At 35.0% G+C, this 14217-nt stretch overlaps 1 protein-coding gene across 3 annotated transcripts; it reads left to right on the top strand.

Moving 5' to 3' along the window:
* Positions 1–5207: 5207 nt before the first annotated feature.
* Positions 5208–8405, top strand: LOC121261267 (probable inactive nicotinamidase At3g16190). Of its 3 annotated transcripts, none has more exons than XM_041163551.1 (5): positions 5208–5421; positions 5502–5615; positions 6118–6352; positions 6457–6573; positions 8165–8405. In XM_041163551.1, the coding sequence occupies exons 1-5, from the start codon at positions 5374–5376 to the stop codon at positions 8236–8238; spliced, it is 588 nt and encodes a 195-aa protein (XP_041019485.1). In that variant the 5' UTR covers positions 5208–5373; the 3' UTR covers positions 8239–8405. The 3 variants fall into 3 exon arrangements, with proteins under 3 accessions (XP_041019485.1, XP_041019503.1, XP_041019493.1); XM_041163569.1 differs by having other exon boundaries at positions 5506–5615; XM_041163559.1 differs by having other exon boundaries at positions 7076–8177.
* The last annotated feature ends 5812 nt before the right edge of the window (positions 8406–14217 follow it).

Here is a 14217-nt window from a genome sequence, read left to right on the forward strand (position 1 = left end):
AAATCATAGCTTTTCAAAGCACATGAACATGAATGCAATACACGAAAACCCAGTTTCTTTTACAAACATGATCATGTATGAAATAATGAAATGCACATGTACCAACACAATATCCAAACCAACAAATCCAACCAACCCATCAACAACAAACATCCAATTCAACCAAATCAACCAAACAACTCCAATCACAAATCCATCCGACCCCCGAACTCCTCGGACTCAGTCCGGCATGCCAAAAACACAGTGAAATGGGTTAGTGCAAAAATACATTTAAATTACGAAAGTTCTTTGGAGAAATACTTACAGTGCAATATAATAATTTTTCGAGGATCACGAAATTGAAAAAGGCGACGTTTGAGCAACACCACAGTGTAAAATACACTGTGGCCGTGGGTCACAAATACCAACTTTTCAACGAGGACAAACGAAGACCCAAGATTGATAGGGTAGGGCCTAGGGAGGTCGGTGAAACTAGTGGTGGTGGTGGTTTGCCGTGGGTGGCGGCGCAAGGGGTGGTTTTAGGCCAAAAATGTGCAAATCGGAGATGGACTTGGTGGGGCTTCACCGGTGACGGATCGGAGCTGGGGTTGGGTCCAATGGGTTGCCAAGAGGCCGGGGATGAAGTGGTAGGAAGATGGCGGCCAATGGCGGTGCGACGGCGGCGCAATGGCGGAAAGTGTGCCGCGGCGTCGTGGGTTTCGTGGAGGCTAACGGCGGCACGAACGGCGGTGATATTGGTGGGGTAGGACGGCCGGCGGCTGGGGAATCTAATGGGCTGGGCGGTGTCGACCACCGCCGGCGGACGGCGGCGCTGGGAGGGGACGATGGAAACGGGCGGAGGAGAGGAGAGAGAGAGATCGCGCGGGAGAGGATAAAACCGAAGGAAAAATAAGGAGAAAAAGAAAAAAGGGAGGAAAAGAAAAGGAGAGGAAAGAAAAAGAGGGAAAAAGAAATGAGGTCCAATCCTCATAACTTGGGTCACAAAAATGATCCAACGGAAACGATTTTAAAACCACAAGTTAAATAAAATAATTTAAACGTAATGGTAAAGTCAAATTGAAATAATTAAATCCCACGATAATTAATTTAAATATTAAAAGTAATTTAAATGCATAACAATAAATAAATATTAAGAAAGCGTATAAAAATAATTTTCACCAAATAAAAATCATAGAAATAAACTCACTAAAAATCCAACCAATTTAAAATAAGAGAAATTATTTTAATTACATAAAAATAATTTCTTCAGTAAAAATACATTAAAATACGGGTGTTACACAATCAATGTTTGTAGTACGTATATATCATATATATATATATAGTGCATGCGTATCCAAGAGTATTAATTATTACTTTAATTACTGCAATAATTAATTAAGTATGCATTTGCCTAGCTAGCTACTAGCTATTCTTTCGTTTTCTTCTAATTTTTCATTTGTCTCTTTTTGAGTATTTCACAACTTTAATTCCATATATAAAAATAAAAAGGAAATTAAGTTCCAAATTTCACCGATAAATGAACCTAGCTAGCTACCATTTAATTAATTCTCATTTTGTACTGGAAATGTACTACACGTATAAATTAATTTGTAGCCTAAACTACCCGGCCTCTGTTCAAGTATGATTGATAAGATTGTTCCATGTGGCCAATTTTCGTTCGGTGGAACTTTAATCAAGGGTGAAGATTTAAAATATATGGATAGTTAATTCAATTATTAGCAAATTAAATTTCTTTTAATTTAAAGTAACATATAAGTAAAAATAAGTAACAATTTGTCGATCAAATGAACAAAGATTTTATTTTCAAATCGATCATGTATAAAGCACACGTAAATAATTAGTACTTATATAACATAATTTATTAATTTGGAATATAAATCTTAAAATCCGAAGCTTATAAATCAAATATTAACATTTAAATAATATGAATGGTATTCTATATATACTAACTTGAAAATATTAGAATAAATCTTAAATAAAACCATTAAAGTAATAAGTAAAAAACAATTAATAGTTTATCGATGAAAAGTACTGTAATCACGGGCTTTAAATGAAACCGTTAATTAAAGAAAAACGAATTAAACATGAATTTATCCTACATATATAGAATTAAAGATACACACACGTACACACATATTCACATATCTAATTATATCCAACATTGATCGACTCTGATCTGTGTAATTTCCATCATGAACGTCAAGTCTTTGCTAAAGTTCTACTTTATTTATTTTCATGTTTGTTTCTGTTCCTATCAATATATAGAAAACAATTAACTTGGAATGCCAATCGGAAGTGTAGTACTACTTCGAGTCTTGAGTGCGCGCGACGTACTAGTCTCTACAAAAATATTGCTCCGAACAATAACCCAAGTAGGTCTGCATGAATATTTAAGGGGAATCAATGCTGAAACCTGATCCTTAAATTCTAATTTACTAATTAAATTATTCCCAAATATATATAACTTGTAATTTTTAGTTTCTGGATCTCAAATAGGCTTGATTTCTTCAAAAGAATTTAAGGTGATTTAAAGGTCCGTTTGGATTGAGAGTTGGGATGAAAGTTGAAAGTTGAATAAAATATTATTAGAATATTATTTTTTAATATTATTATTGTTTTGAGATTTGAAAAAATTGAATTGTTTATTATATTTTGTATAGAAATTTAGAAAAATTGATGAGATGAGTTGAGATCACTTCTCAATCCAAACGAGGTAAATATTATATATTTATATATTGATTGTTAAGGATGTGAATGAAATACAATTTATTCATCATCTGAACATTGATGATGATCATCAGGCAATGCTTGGTATATATGGGATCAGGAAAGAAGACAAGAAGATACAGGCCAAGCAACCACGATGTAACAAAAGTGGTCGAAGCTAGCTAGCTAGCCACCTTAATTCTTCTCTTTGTAACTTCACATAAGTCAGAACTTCTCTCACATAAAGTTAGAGATGCTAACTTTAAGCCAGAAAATGTATTCTCTTCTTCTGAAAACAGGCCTTTTCAAAGTTAGTGATCTGCCAACTTTAAGTCATAAAGTTGGTCGCTGAAGTTACGACCTGAACGCACGGTTTTCATGAGTTGTATTCCTTGGAGCTATGTATATGCCCACTTTCCCCCTGATTATGATGATCTCTTGCTGCAGGCATATTAATTATATCATGTTGCTCGATGATCTGCAGGTTTGAACATCAGGCCGTAGCCCTATTGACTCAATATTTTTGGTTGCATCCCTTATTTTGATTCACTTCTTCTCGTCGAGCTTATACGTACATGATAATATACGTAGTACTATCATCATCATCATCATCATCATCATTATTATTACTAACTTTAATTTGATATTTTCAAAGATCAGAAAGCATGAGGCATGATTCCGCCTCATGAATCCGCAAACGTCTGCATGAATAAAACATCAAAACTTTATACATATTCTTTTACGCAAGGTCGTGTTCACGTTTTCATTTTTCTTGCAACATTCCTTTTCACGATCTTTGCTTGCTGATCATGCAGGAACTTTCTCTGAGATCTCATTATACCCATGTTTTTTCCTGATCGATCAGCCATTTCTATATATCTTACTGGAAAGACGTTGGATAAAACATCAGAGAATTATCATTTGCCTGTGGGACTGCCAGACCCTGATCATGCATGTGTGGGGGCGGGGGTGGGGGTGGGGTGGATCATCCGGTGATCATGATCAATAATGGCTTATAATTTGGACCCCATTTTTCGATCGGGTCTTTCTGAAGCCACTTTTGTAGATTGTAATCAAGTACTGTATATACGCATGTGGCCAGGTCTCTCCTTCTCACACGCGCGAGCTTCCGGGGCTGGCTGGCACCTTCGTACGTAATCCTGACGTTATATATTGCATCAGATCCCGCCATTCCACTATTTTATTTTTTGATAATGATAGTCTATACTCACTCATTCCTATCACTTATTTCCTATTCCATAACTTGTTCAAATTTTTTTTTTTTTTTTTTACTGCTAAAGTCTGAGAACTAATTGACATAATTACAGCTTTCAAAAGGGAAGTTGAAGTTCGAAATTCCCCTCCTCCTATCTAAAAAAAACTTTTATTTTTTAAAATTAATTTTTTAACATCTTTAATCATTACTAAAAAATAAAAAAATATACAACCTCACTAATAATTATTTTTTTAATTATTAAATAAAAAATAATAATACAAAATATTAAAAAAATAAAAAATAGATAATAAAAGATAATAAGCCTGTCATTTTATTCTTTATTTTTGAGATCGAACAAGATTTTTCTACCACTTCGATCGAAATCAATAAAAAAACGTACGTACACATGCTCCGAACTTTGCTTTCCGCTTGCTAGCTCCAAACTTTACTTTCATTTTCTATCGAAGACAAAAAAAATTCCTGCTCTTAATTAATAATTAACTCTTTCAAGTCAATCAATCTTTGAACGCTCCAATCTTTGGATTAATATTATCTTTAATCTGTTCATATAAATACATCCCAAGAATTGAGTAGTATACTTGTTTACTACTCGATTCTTTAAATAGTAATATATATACTTATAATTTTATTTAAACTTTTATTTATAAAATTTATTTTGTTAATTTTTTTAAAAAATTTAAAATTTAATTTTATAATTTTTAAAATATTAATAACTGATATGTGGCGAAATAAATTTTTTATAAATACATTTCTTTAAATAATGGAGCAATAATGTTTAATTAATTAATTACGTAAACATTGCGATAAACAAATAGAATTTCGAGAATGTTAGGTAAGAACATATAAAAAACAAAAAACAAAAATAAGTGGATAAAGACAATTAAAGATTAATTAAATTAGTTTGTTAGTTTTATACGTTTTGCATTTTTTTTTCTTTTTTCTTTTTAAATTTTATCATTTAGATTACGTTTAGATGTTAAACTGAATTAAATTAAATTGAGTTAAGATGATAAAATATTATTAAAATATTAATTTTTAATATTATTATTATTTTAAGATTTGAAAAAGTTAAATTATTTATTATATTTTGTATTGAAATTTAAAAAAATTGTAATGATAAATTGAAATGAATTGAAGTGAATTGTGGTTCCGAACCAAACCTTACTCTTTAAGAAGAAAAATTTTAAATTAAAATCTAAAAAACAATAAATTGAAAAAATCCACAAAATAAAAAAAAGAAGGGCGGGGGGGGGGGGGGGGGGGGAGGAAAGAAAGAGTAAGCAACAAGTATTGGGTGTGGATAATCGGGAGGAAGGGAGTAGATGCCGTTGATCGGAGTCTTGGACTTCCTATTTCGTCTAAAATTTTCCAGCACTTAACTAGTAGCTCTTGGGGTTTTAGGGTTTTGGAAGAATCAGAGGCTTTAGGACATGGCTGGTAAATGGAATCACACAGCTTTACTCGTTATCGACATGCAGGTCCTCTCCTTCTCTCTCTCTCTAAAAAAATCTAAAATTTGAATTTGTTTGTTTAATCGTTTTTTTCTCGTTTGGTTTAGAAAGATTTTATACACGAGGATGGTCTGATGCTAGTGAACGGTGGCAGAGCCATAGTTCACAATGTAATCAAGGCCGTCCAAGTCGCCAGGGAGCGTGGAATTCTTGTAGTTTGGGTACCTTCTTTGCCCTGCTTTGCTGTTTTCACTCATTCTCTGTTTGCTTAATTTGCTGATGTATCAGAAGAAATTTAAGTTTTTTCCTGGGAAAGAATATGCGAGTTTAACTTGAGGCATGGATGTGAAGCTCCATTTATTTTTCCGGCCGTTGCTTTGCAATGAGCTGTACATTTAGACACGTTCTGTTTGGTTGCGAAGAAAATGTTAAGGAAAGAGAAACAATAATAGTGGAGTTATTTATGAGCTGAGAAAAACTTGACCTTCCCTGTTTTTTAGTCTAATTGACTTGATTACCTGGTGCAAAACAAAGAAATACCGAGGAAGATGTCATTTCAAAGTATTCTTCTTGGAGTTGTGGTCGAAATATTTGGATATTATGGTCCTCTTAACTTTTTTTTGGGTATTTTAGTGTAAAGTAGTGGTGTTTGGTGTTTAATTGTGAAGTGTTTTTTTCCTGTATGCGTTGATGGTCATGGTCATGGTAAACATTTGATTGTAGGTTGTTCGTGAGCATGATCCACTCGGGAGAGATGTGGAACACTTCCGCCGGCATTTATATGCTGCTGGGAAAGTGGGTCCAACCGCTAAGGGAAGTGTGGGTGCGGAATTGGTTGATGGCCTTGTGATTAAAGAAGGGGACTATAAATTGGTGAAGACGCGCTTTAGTGCTTTCTTTGCTACACACCTTCATTCTTTTCTTCAGGGTGCCGGAATTAATAAATTGGTTATCACTGGTCAGTGAATTTTGAATCCAGAGAACCCTTTTTATGTAGTTCTACAGTGCTGCATGTTTTAAGCTGTATTTACAGCTTGTAGTCTATTGAATCTCTATTTCCAGGTGTTCAAACTCCAAATTGCATCAGGCAGACTGTCTTTGATGCAGTAGCATTGGATTATCGATCTGTTTCTGTTATTGTTGATGCTACTGCTGCTGCTACACCAGAGGTGCATGTTGGTATGGGTTTTCTGCTTTCTTGAAAATATTATTCAATTCTACTTTGTCATTTTGCATAAAGTTAAATTTCAGTTTACCATATGACAAATGAACTTTCAAAATTTTTTTGGGTGTATTTTGGTACTACATTGCAATCTGACTAATGTACCGTAATTTTGATTTCACCGGAGGTCATTCAGAAACATGGTAATGCAGTGATATTGACAATAGAAAATTAGAATAATCCACTAAACCAGTGTTTGTCTTGATTTGAAACTCTTGTACTGGGGACCATGGCCTACCTACAGTGGGTTCCACCCAAAGCTCTCAGTTGTTTGAAGATCCAAAGTTACAAACATGTGATAGGTGGATTTAGGACAGTTATTGTATGATTTACTGATATTGAGACATGTTAAGTTAGCATCCATGCTATCGGGGATAGGAGGGTTAAGATGGTTATACTGCTTTTATTTCATTTCATTTTTTATTTTAACAACGAGGAAACCGTGGTTCTTGGATGCAGCTGGCATTGCATTTAAGCAACCTGCTATTCTAAATATCAACTGGAAGATGCCATATCAATTCCTTGGAGTCTAGCTGCGTCAGTACAATTTTTTCTCAATTTTGCTGCCCAATTCATGGGAAGGCCTTGTAGATACAAGGATTAGCGATTAGTGATGTAAAGGTCAGAGTTGAAACTCAATGCAGCTAGTATCAGCTAAACCTGCCAATTAATTTGAACGATCATATATTCTCTATCAAAGTGACATGTTAAAGGGAAGTTGTAAATGGTGACTGTAGCCAAGTAGTGGACAAATGTGTATTGGGCAGAAGAAAAGCAAGAGCTAGATGTCTTATTTGCATTAATATGTTATTCTGAGAGCAAATTTGTTCAAGGGACTGCTACTTGAAACACAGAAATTAATGGTTTTAATGATCTTGGATAAAAATCATATTATGGCAGTATTAGGCAAGCTGAAGTGAAGGAAGGGTAAAGTGATTGACTAGAGAAATTTTATACTGGATGCTGACTTATATAGAGTTTAGAAATGTATGCTGCCGTTGGGACCTTTTATAGGATAATCAACCTGGACTAGAAACAAGAGCCAAAACTGGAGGATGGTTACTGTATCCAAAGGACAAACGGGGTGAAGAAGTTTTAGCACATTCAAATTGCTCTAAAAATCATTTGTTCCAAGAGAAGCTTTTGGAACTGGTTCCACATGCGCTGGCACTAATCCTTGTCTTGCAGTATCTCCTGATCATTCTTTTAAACTTGATTACTGAAGACAATGAACAACTCATGGAGAAGTTGTTCTGAAAGACCTTGAATCAGATATGTACTTCTCTTCTGGCATGATGGGTAATGGGCAATAAGTTCTTGGAAAGTGATTACTTACTTTCTGTGCTATTACATGTATTTGGTAGTATGTTATAATCCTTAATTACTCCTGCTTCTGGTGTAGCATGCAGATGCAGCTGTGATGTATTACATTTTGAAGTTTTTGTTTTATTTTCTGATCTTCTAGCAAATTCACCTCTCCTTGAAATTAAAAATTTGACTTCAACGATATGCATAACTGACGTGGAATCTCTATATCATTTGAACCAGCCAACATCTTTGACATGAAAAATGTCGGCGTCGCAACCCCAACTTTGCAGGAATGGAGCAAGTCTAATGCATGATCTGTTTGGCGATAAAATCATGGCCCTGCCTTAAGTTCCATGTGTGTTGTAAATTTGTTCTTTCGCTTGTGAAAAGTGATGTCTCTTTGCTGCCCTTCTCTCGAATTATAGTATTGTACTATTGTGTGATGCCTCACATTATAATATGGTGGGATAAAAGCAACAAATATCATCTCATGTTCGTTGCTCTACCTTTCTCTTTATTTGGGAGGTTGGGGTTCCGAGGCACCTCTTCTAGTTGATGCTTGAGAATAAATCCCCCCTTTCCCAAAAGTCCGGTGTAACTCTTGCATGGACAAGGACCAGAATCAGATCCCTGCTTAAAATTCCATGTCCGTATCATGTGAGGGACTAATTGTGTGGAATGGACTGAACAATTCCCCATTAGGCGGACAACAGGTCCTCCTCCTCAACATATATATGATTATCCTAAGAGTTAGGATGGGTTTGGATAAACAGTTTAGATAAGATGAAATGTTTTATTAAAAATTAAATAAAATATTATTAGAATATAATTTTTTAGTATTATTTTTATTTTAGAATTTGAAAAAGTTGAATTATTTATTATATTTTTATATGAGAATTTAGAAAAGTTGTAATGATGAAATGAGATGAGATGTTTTGTGTATCTAAACCCATCAGTCTACGTACAGTTCCTGCTCATGCAAACATATACATTTGTGTTTAAAAAAATTTTAAAATTATAATAATATTATTTTTAAAATGATATTTTTTCTCCTTTTACCTTCATTCATCAATGGGACTGCAGTCATTGTACACACAATCTTTTATTCAGAATTGTAAATAGAATTTTTCTTATCCCAATACTAAGATAGTTGAATGCATTCAATTTTAGATCTGTAATGCTTTGACTTATTTGAATGATCGAACTATATGGGTTTTCATGATCATTAAATAAGATATACGAAAGGAAAAAAATATCTTTTATGTGAGTTCAACATTAATGAAAGAGAATATCTTACATGTGAGCTCATCTAATTGGTTATAAAGCATTATATTTTTCTTTAGATTGTCTATCATTTCGTGCATGTTTCAATGTTGACATGTGATCAAGTGTTTAAAGAAGACTACAAACATATAATCATAAATAGAACAAGAGGAGAACAAATTTAACCCATAAGAGCAAAGAGCGATGCGTAGAGCATCAATAACTTCGAAATGTGAAAAAATCGATGATGATATTTCATCTGTGATATTGTTCAGATAAGAAAAATTATGACAATTTTTCCCTTTTCATTGTAGAGTTCGTCAACTCCCTTTTCATTATGACAATCTTCGTATTAGCCCCGATTTTGGATTAGCCGAGACACACCTTACGTGTCCCAAGTAAAATGACCAAAAAACCCCATAACAAAATCAGCTTCCCTCTCATTTCATGTTTCTTCTTGCTCCTTCTACTCCTTGACGCCCGAGCCCCCCCCCCCCCCCCCCAAATCCCTGCCCCTCGCCCATCCTCTCCCCCTACCCCCACCACCCGCCCGCGTCGGCACCCTCTCTCCCACTCAGCATCGGTATCCTTTCCCCCACTTCCACCCCACCCGGCATCGCCATCCTCTCTCCCACCCGCAACCCGCATCGCATCCTCTCCCTTACTCGTACCCTCGTAGGCCAAATGAGAGGCATGGCTGAGCATGGAGGGCTGAGGGAAGTGCGGTGGAGCTGCTGGTGGCTGAGGGAGGCTCGAGGTGGCGGTTGGAGCCGTGGGTGGCGGTGTACGGCTCGGTGAACCAATTCCTAGCCTCAAAACTTCCTCAAGTATGCCTTGCCCGTTCCCTCCCAAAGCCCTCTTAGACCCCCCTAGCGAAATCTCCTTCCCTCCCGAAGCCCCCTTGTTCAAGTGCGATGTAGAAATCTCCTTCATCTTCCCCCTCCCTTCATCCTCATCGGTTCTTCATCTCCTCCATCCTTCCATCCTCATGAAGTTTGCACCTCAAAGTGACCTGCAAGCCCTCAAACCCGCGCTTCATCTCCAAAAGTCCAACACACCATGATTTGAAAAAAAAAAAAAACCCAATAATCTGCGGCTAAACAGGCAATGTGTCTACAAACCCATTAATATTCTTCAAATCTTTTTTTGGATACCTCATTTTTTTCTTTGTGATTCTAGGGTTACACCGTACATTTTTGCTTCTCTGCGATTTCGACGCCGGTAAGCCCTCATTCTTTTTCTCTGTTATGGTTTCACTCACACACTCAAATTCTCACCGGCGACGCACACACTTTGATTTCACACTGAAGCTTTTCCACAGAAAGTAATTCTTCCCGTCGACTTCCTCTGTCATTTCTTCTCTGTGATGATCTACGATTTCGACTATCTAGGGTTAGTATATAGAATGGTATTTATTATTTGATGTACTAAAAGTGCAATCTAATGATTATAAAATTTCATATATAAGCAAGTGAATCAAATTCAAGCATGTTAGAGTCTAAATTATAACCCAAAAAATAGTTGCTTTTCACAGAAATCCTACAGTTTGTTTTGAACCTCCTGCTAGCTGTCAGGCTCATAAACCTTACAAATTCTCTTCCACATTTAAAGACTAAATTCACAAACTTTGGTGTGAGTCATTTTTTTTTATTAATGAATAACATTGGTTTGAGTGTAGACCACTTAGTTGATTGTAGACGGCTCTTCTTGCTGATTTAGTCCTACATCTGCACTGAAGCTCTTCTGCCATATTGATGCACTTACTATATGTTAGATAATTGGCCCATAGCACATTTTATCGATGTACTTCCAATGGCTTGGCTTGGATAGTATTTAATTCATGTACTTCCAGTGGCTTGGATACTACTTTCCAGGCTTTTTGATGTTTTAAACCATAACGTTGATGGTTTTTTGGTTGTACACGTTCACTGTATACATGGTTTGTGTTGTATGTAGAGGGTTCTACTATGAGATCATGATATTATCTTCATTCTTTCACCTAACGAGAAAAAGTGTCTGCATTCTTGTAGGTTTCTCTAGGTGTTGATTTTTCATTCATATATTCTCAAATTTGGAAGAGGGTAATTCCTAGAAGTCATTGTTTAATTTTTCTAATTGTTGGAAGAAATGCAAGAGAAAAATCATAACCGTCATCTTCTTGATTTTCATATTTTCTCTTGATCTTTACTTTCCAAAAAAAAATATATTTTCACATTATTTTTGACAATTTATCATTCACCTTGTGCCAAGGCCACACATTTTGATATGAAATCTTTGCAATTGCGTAGGTGTTTCTCTTGTATACAACCCATGTACATGGGCTATGCCTCCTGCTATTGATAAAATTTCTTGCCTACCTATCAAAAAAAGCTTTGCAATTGATCTTGAATTGCATCTTCTTGTTTTTTTTGTAATTTTGTGTGCAGTTTTTCCTAGTATAGACAAGGGACTATGAGTGTTGGCATTTGGGATGCAATTTAAAACTACATATTCTTTTTTTTTTAGATTCCACTCTAGCATCATCTTTTAAAATGGATATTTTTTTTCTTATGATCTTTAAAATTGCATGCTTAGGGCTTTGAGTTTACAAAAGTTGGCTGTATTATCGAGTCAAGATATCCTAAGGATATGTTATACTTCAGAATTTGTTGCCGGTGAATTTCAATTATTTACTTATTACTGATGCACTATGGTTATGATATTGTACCTAGATGATGGAGAACTTAATATTTATCTTTTTTATGGTAACTATATGTGTAAACACTTCAGATTGACAATTAACATTGAAACACTTAAGTGAACTATGCTTACACAAATGGGAAGAATTTATAGGAAAGACAAAGGAGAAAATGTCTCATCTGCACGAACTTGAGGCATTTACTTGTAATTACTTGTAATTAGTTAGACTTTTCCAGAATCTTGTGAAATCAAAGAACTCTGAAATCTGAAATGTTTTGTATTTGTAATTAGTTCGTGAATGCTTGCAAGTAATACTATATTTTGTTGTTCTATTGATTATATCTTGTCCTTTTAGCAATTTTCCCCTAGAGTGGACAACAATGAATGCAAATTGCTCTACTAGCTTATGCTAATAAATTTTGATGAACTATTTTCAGGGCCTCTTTAGATCAAATGCAGATCAAACAAATTGGAATAGGATAGTTGCACTGGTCAACTGCAAAGTATGATCATTTGCATGATTGGACGGTTGCACTAGAATCAAGCAATATGAAAGGCAAAGAAACTCAAGACGAAGCTGGATTGGATATTATTTTGTTGTGATTTGTGCTGTAATCATTTTATATTTGAAAAACAATAATGTATGTTGTTCAATACTAAGATATGGATATTAAGCCAGTTGTAATGTCCATAAATGTTGTAATATTTGTAAGACATTTTGGAATGTAACTTTGAATATTACTTACAAAAACATGTTTATAATGTAATTGTCTACATTGCACTTTGTTGATTGTGATTGTAATGATAACAATATCTGTCTAAAATTATATGGCAATCTGTCCAATATCATAGGATAATCTGTCCAAAATTAGAACTAAACTCTGCCAACAAATACACTAGCCACAAAAAATAAACTAAAATTTCGTAAACTAGACAAAATAATGCAAGACCAATAAATTTAAGAAGTGTGCAATTACAAGTGTGCAATAAATTTAAAAGAGTTCTACTTGAGTTACAATAAATTTAAGAGAGTTACACTTAAGTTACAATATATTTAATGACTGCTACACTTGAGTCCACACAGCTATTGTTGACTGCTACATTTGAGTTACAGCATCCAATGGCTATAGTCCACTCATTGTCGTGCCCTTCAGCATGGCCCCTGCCCTTCCACTCTCATCTGTTATTGTTGACTGCTACACTTGAGTTACAAAGTTACGAGGCTTTGTTAGCTGCAGATAAAAATAAAATCAAATCAAATGTTTGACAATTACAACATTTAGTTTTTTTTCCACCAAATTATTTCAACCATGTTAAAAGGAAGTCAGTTGATAAAAATGTGCTATCCATCTCTGACATGGATACCATGTCAACATAAAAATTCAATTACAGTGATGGTATCTTCAGAAATCATTAACAATTTGCTTCAAGTATTCGAACAATACAAACTGGGAATGTCATGAAGTTGGTACAGAGCTATACAGAGCCTCAACCTTCAATCTCTCACAATCAGGAGTGTGTCCACCACCCACTTGACTCGACTCAACTCAACTAAATATTAATAATGACTGCATGGGGTAGCCACAATACCTAGACCAAGCTGTCAGCAAACAAAACTATAGAAGGAAATTAACCAACTCAAAGTTCTAATCGTATCATATTTGAAGCTTCAGAGATAAATTTGTACGACTTATACCATAGGCTCTTAATAAGCTTCAAAGCAATATTATCTAGCCTAATCATTTTAGCACCGTGGAAGCAAAAATCAAAATTTCCCGAACTGTTAAACAAGTAAGCAATTACGGACAATGACAATCAAGAAAACTGCAAACTCTTACAACCATAATTTTCATATTACTCAGATATGTTCAATTAATACAAATTTCCTTAAAACTTTAAACTCTAAAATATAGGCATAGAGGTAACCTTCAATAGTAAAAATTCGAAAGTTCCTATTGATTTTCCTAGATTTCCCCAGACACCAAACAGAGCATTGGAACGTGCTCTCATCAGTTATACAATTAAAGATAATTCAGCTGAACATGCAAGAACAGAGAGAGGGGGGACCTGCTTGTGAAACATAGGAGAGTCATCGAGCTTTGGGAAATGCATTTTTAAGACCAAGATTCTTGCTCTACTCAGCGTAAAATATTAATCTACCATTACATCCAAAGCTTGGTCTTCGCTAATCAAACATATAACCATCGCGGAGCAGCACGACTCCGAGCGAGATCTCACATTGTACTCCCATCTTATTCGCCATTCAACCGAAACAAACAAAACGAATGGTAAATAAAAGAAAACACCTCCAGCACTTGAAATCATGGCCCTGAGGCATATATGAGATGGAT

The sequence above is a fragment of the Juglans microcarpa x Juglans regia genome, chromosome 1D (genome assembly GCF_004785595.1).
Source record: "Juglans microcarpa x Juglans regia isolate MS1-56 chromosome 1D, Jm3101_v1.0, whole genome shotgun sequence".
NCBI lineage: Eukaryota > Viridiplantae > Streptophyta > Magnoliopsida > Fagales > Juglandaceae > Juglans > Juglans microcarpa x Juglans regia.